Genomic DNA, 3,729 nt, shown 5'->3' with positions numbered 1-3,729 from the left:
AAACAATCCAGAGTAAGAACTTTATACTAATGGTCAAGTATGGTGGTGGAAGTGTGATGCTTTGCCGTCTCAGGACCTGGACAACTTGATTTAAAGTAAATAATTGATCAAATTGAAGACGGGATAAACAGCGTTCAATACAAAGTGTAGCGAGCATTTCTGGTCAAGCGCCTCTATCTAACAGTACACTTCAAGTTACCCTCGTTCTGGATGGCCGTACTTCTTCATTACACAAAGGAAAAACCTCCCAATTTCTAAATACTGTTGACATCCAGTGGAAGCGATGGGAACTGCAAGCCCCTGCCTTAGAATGCTAGATTCCCGAAGAAAGCCTATTGAAAAGAGGGTGACCTCAAAAAAAAATCCTGGATGGTTTGTCCTCGGGGTTTCACCTGCCAAATCAGTTCTGTTATACTCACAGACATCATTCAAACAGTTTTAGAAAGTTTTCTATCCAAATCTACTAATAATATGCATATCCTGGCATCTGAGCCAGAGTTTCAGGCCGTTTACTTTGGACACGCTTTTCATCCGGATGTGAAAATACTGACCCCTATCCCAAAGAGGTTTTAATGAAGTGTGGTGGTGGTGAGGAAGGTTTGGTTTACTAAATCACTGTAAAATTGGAATCAATGGAATTTATATGAGTGGGGACACCAGTGTCGAGGTAATTGATGTAATATGTACTTGTAGGTAGAGTTATTAAAGGGACTGCGCATAGATAATAACAGAGAGTAGCAGCAGCATAAGGGGGGTGCAAATATTCTGGGTAGGAAGTGCTATTTTGAAATAACACTTGACAGTTACCTTGAATAAACTAAAAGTATGTAATGTATGACTAATACTCAGCAACAAGTGCAGAGAGGAGAAACACTGGGTAGAGAAACATGGTGATGGGTTTAACAGTGTGTTATCAGGAGGCAGAACAGAAGACATCCCACTGTTCCAGTCAGATAGAGGAGAATCATCTCTCCACCTCTCATCTTAGCTCCTCCTATTCAGTAAATGGACCCACATTACATCAACATTATAATCTGTGATGAACAAATATGACTTAATTGATGGATCATCATGAACATGATCTCTGATCATTTGTATGCAGATGCTTGCCTATTACTGTCACGTTCTGACATTAGTTATTTTGTTATGTCTTTGTTTTAGTATGGTCAGGGCGTGAGTTGGGTGGGTTGTCTATGTTCGTTTTTCTATGATTTGCTATTTCTGTGTTTGGCCTGGTATGGTTCTCAATCAGAGGCAGCTGTCAATCGTTGTCCCTGATTGAGAACCAAACTTAGGTAGCCTGGTTTCACCCTTGAGTTGTGGGTGATTATTTTCCGTTTCAGTGCTTACACCATTCGGGATGGTTTCGGTTTTCATTTTGATTGTTTCTTTTTGTATTCATTCGCATTAAATTACATTATGGATACATACGACGCTGCATTTTGGTCCTCCGATCCTTCCTACTCCTCCTCCTCAGAAGAGGAGGAAGACGAGCGTTACAATTACGTAGTGTTTACTAGTAGGATTTTTTTAGTCAGGTTCTTGTCGTGTTTCTGGGATTCATGTCAATGTGGGCCTCAGAGCACAGTAGTACAGAGCAGTCTGTCACTTCAGCAGAGGAGATCTCCAGATCCAAAGGGTTTACTCTTCATTGAGTTTCGTAGACATGAGTGCTCAGAGGATTTGCTTTCTTTATAAACTTTGTATCCAGGCTGCATCACATCCGGCCGTGATGGGAGTCCCATAGTGCGGCGAACAATTGGCCCAGCAACATCTGGGTTTGGCTGAGGTAGGCCGTCATTGTAAATAAGAATTTTTCTGAATGCCTAGTTAAATTAAGGTTAAATACAAATAAAATAAAAACCTGAGATGTTCAGGAGGAACTTTAACCTTTTTCCTGTGTCTTGGTGATACCAATAGACTTCATCTCCAGCAGTAGCTGTTCTGGAGTAGTTGTTAGACAGGGTAACAGGGGTTCCCTCTAAACACAAATCTCTTTCTTGAGTGGAGTGAGATCCTCATAACTGACACCTGCATACAGAATAGTTTTACTACACATACATTTAATTTTTAATGAAAATTTATTTAAATTGAATTTATTTCAAATGGACAATGTATCGCATTGTATTGCCTACCAATAAATATGGTCAGGAACAACAGTGAATAGAGCAACACCATCTTAGATGACCAGAGACATACTGACAGAAATATCTCAGCCTTCTCTGAACGTTTCCTCCTGTTTTATGTTTCTATACTGTTGTTCAGTCAATTCCTCTATCATAAGTCCCTCCCCTTAACATACAGTAGGTATGTTATTTATGTATGTCATACAAGATGTCTGTTTCCTTCCATGGTTCTTGACAGGTTTCTGAGTTTCCTGTCACTGTGATCTCCAGGGCGCAGTAGTACAGAGCAGAGTTTGTCACTTCAGCAAAGGAGATTTCCAGATCCACACGTTTGGTCTCTGAATCAATATAACCTAACAGACTATCAGGCTACCAATTCCCTTGGAAGTCTGTATCTATCATCCATAGATGGAATATTGTCTTTTTCCCAGCACTGGTTTGATGATAGCAGTAGAATCTATTTCCAATTGTAGAAGTTGAGCAGTAGTTGTAGGACACGTGACAGTGGTTCCCTCCAAGCCATGCACTTTGTTTCTTAAAGGAGCGATAGCATTCTCTAAACTGTCATCTGTATAAATAAAGGGTAGTTGTAATGCACACGCTAATGAAAATAAAATTAAATGTAAAACCTAATATCCTTTTTTATGTGTGTCACTTACCTACAAATGTACAGAGCAGCAGCACTGCATACAGAAACATAATCTTGGCTATGATAATTTATTCCTCTGTTGCCTAGCTGTATCTTAATTCATTTCTGCTTACTGTAGCTCCTCCCCTTATCATTGGTTTCTTGCCAAGGCACTTGACAGGTTTTTGTACAGTGTGTCTGGGTTTCCTGTCACTGTGGGCTCCAGGGCACAGTAGTACAGAGCAGAGTCTGTCACTTCAGCAGAGGAGATCTCCAGATCCATGCGGTCGGTTTGAACCTGAGCTGACATGCGAGGAGGGACAGGTTTCTGGACATATCCTGATTTAGTGATGAGAATCAGGAACTCTGGTTTAGACCTGAGATACTGACGATACCACTGTAGATTGTTTACAGAGCCAGTGTAGCTGCAGGATAATGTGATAGTATCACCCTCCACACCATCCACCATACGCCTAGTGGGATTAATGTCATCTTCAAAACTGACACCTGTCAGAAAAGTAAAAACGTTTTGCTAGATTTTTTGACAACTATCAAATATATTATGGAGTTGGAATTAAAATCATGAAATTGAATACAGCACTCACCAACAAGGACTGAGAGGAGAAATGATGAAAGCAACAACATAGCTGATAGAGTATTTAAAAGACTATGACACAAAAGAGAGAGTTGAATACCTCTATCTTTCAGTCTTGCTGATTGGAGAAAATGTTGTAGCTCCACCTACCACCAAAGACAGGGGCTGTTGAACATCCAAATTTGTTTCTGTGGGTGCCATGCAATCCTTGTTTAATGTTAGTATTGATGCATTAATTTATTTTTAACAATAGTACTACATTCATGTTTTATTGCATTTTGAAGAAAAAGGTTTTAAATGAGTACAGTTCAATTGTTGCTGTTTTAGAATTGTATTTAACTTTGTTATTTCATTATAAAAAACAAGTGTTCTAATGAATG

At 39.6% G+C, this 3,729-nt stretch overlaps 1 gene segment (V, D, J or C); it reads right to left on the bottom strand.

The window, feature by feature from the left end:
* Positions 1-2,791: 2,791 nt before the first annotated feature.
* Positions 2,792-3,414, bottom strand: LOC110530957. The segment is given in 2 exon segments: positions 2,792-3,261; positions 3,360-3,414. Coding segments are annotated over 2 exon segments (396 nt in total).
* Positions 3,415-3,729: the final 315 nt, after the last annotated feature.

The sequence above is a fragment of the Oncorhynchus mykiss genome, chromosome 8 (genome assembly GCF_013265735.2).
Source record: "Oncorhynchus mykiss isolate Arlee chromosome 8, USDA_OmykA_1.1, whole genome shotgun sequence".
Classification (NCBI taxonomy): domain Eukaryota; kingdom Metazoa; phylum Chordata; class Actinopteri; order Salmoniformes; family Salmonidae; genus Oncorhynchus; species Oncorhynchus mykiss.
The sequence above is the reverse complement of the archived record's forward strand: the minus strand, read 5'-3'. Positions and strand labels throughout refer to the sequence as shown.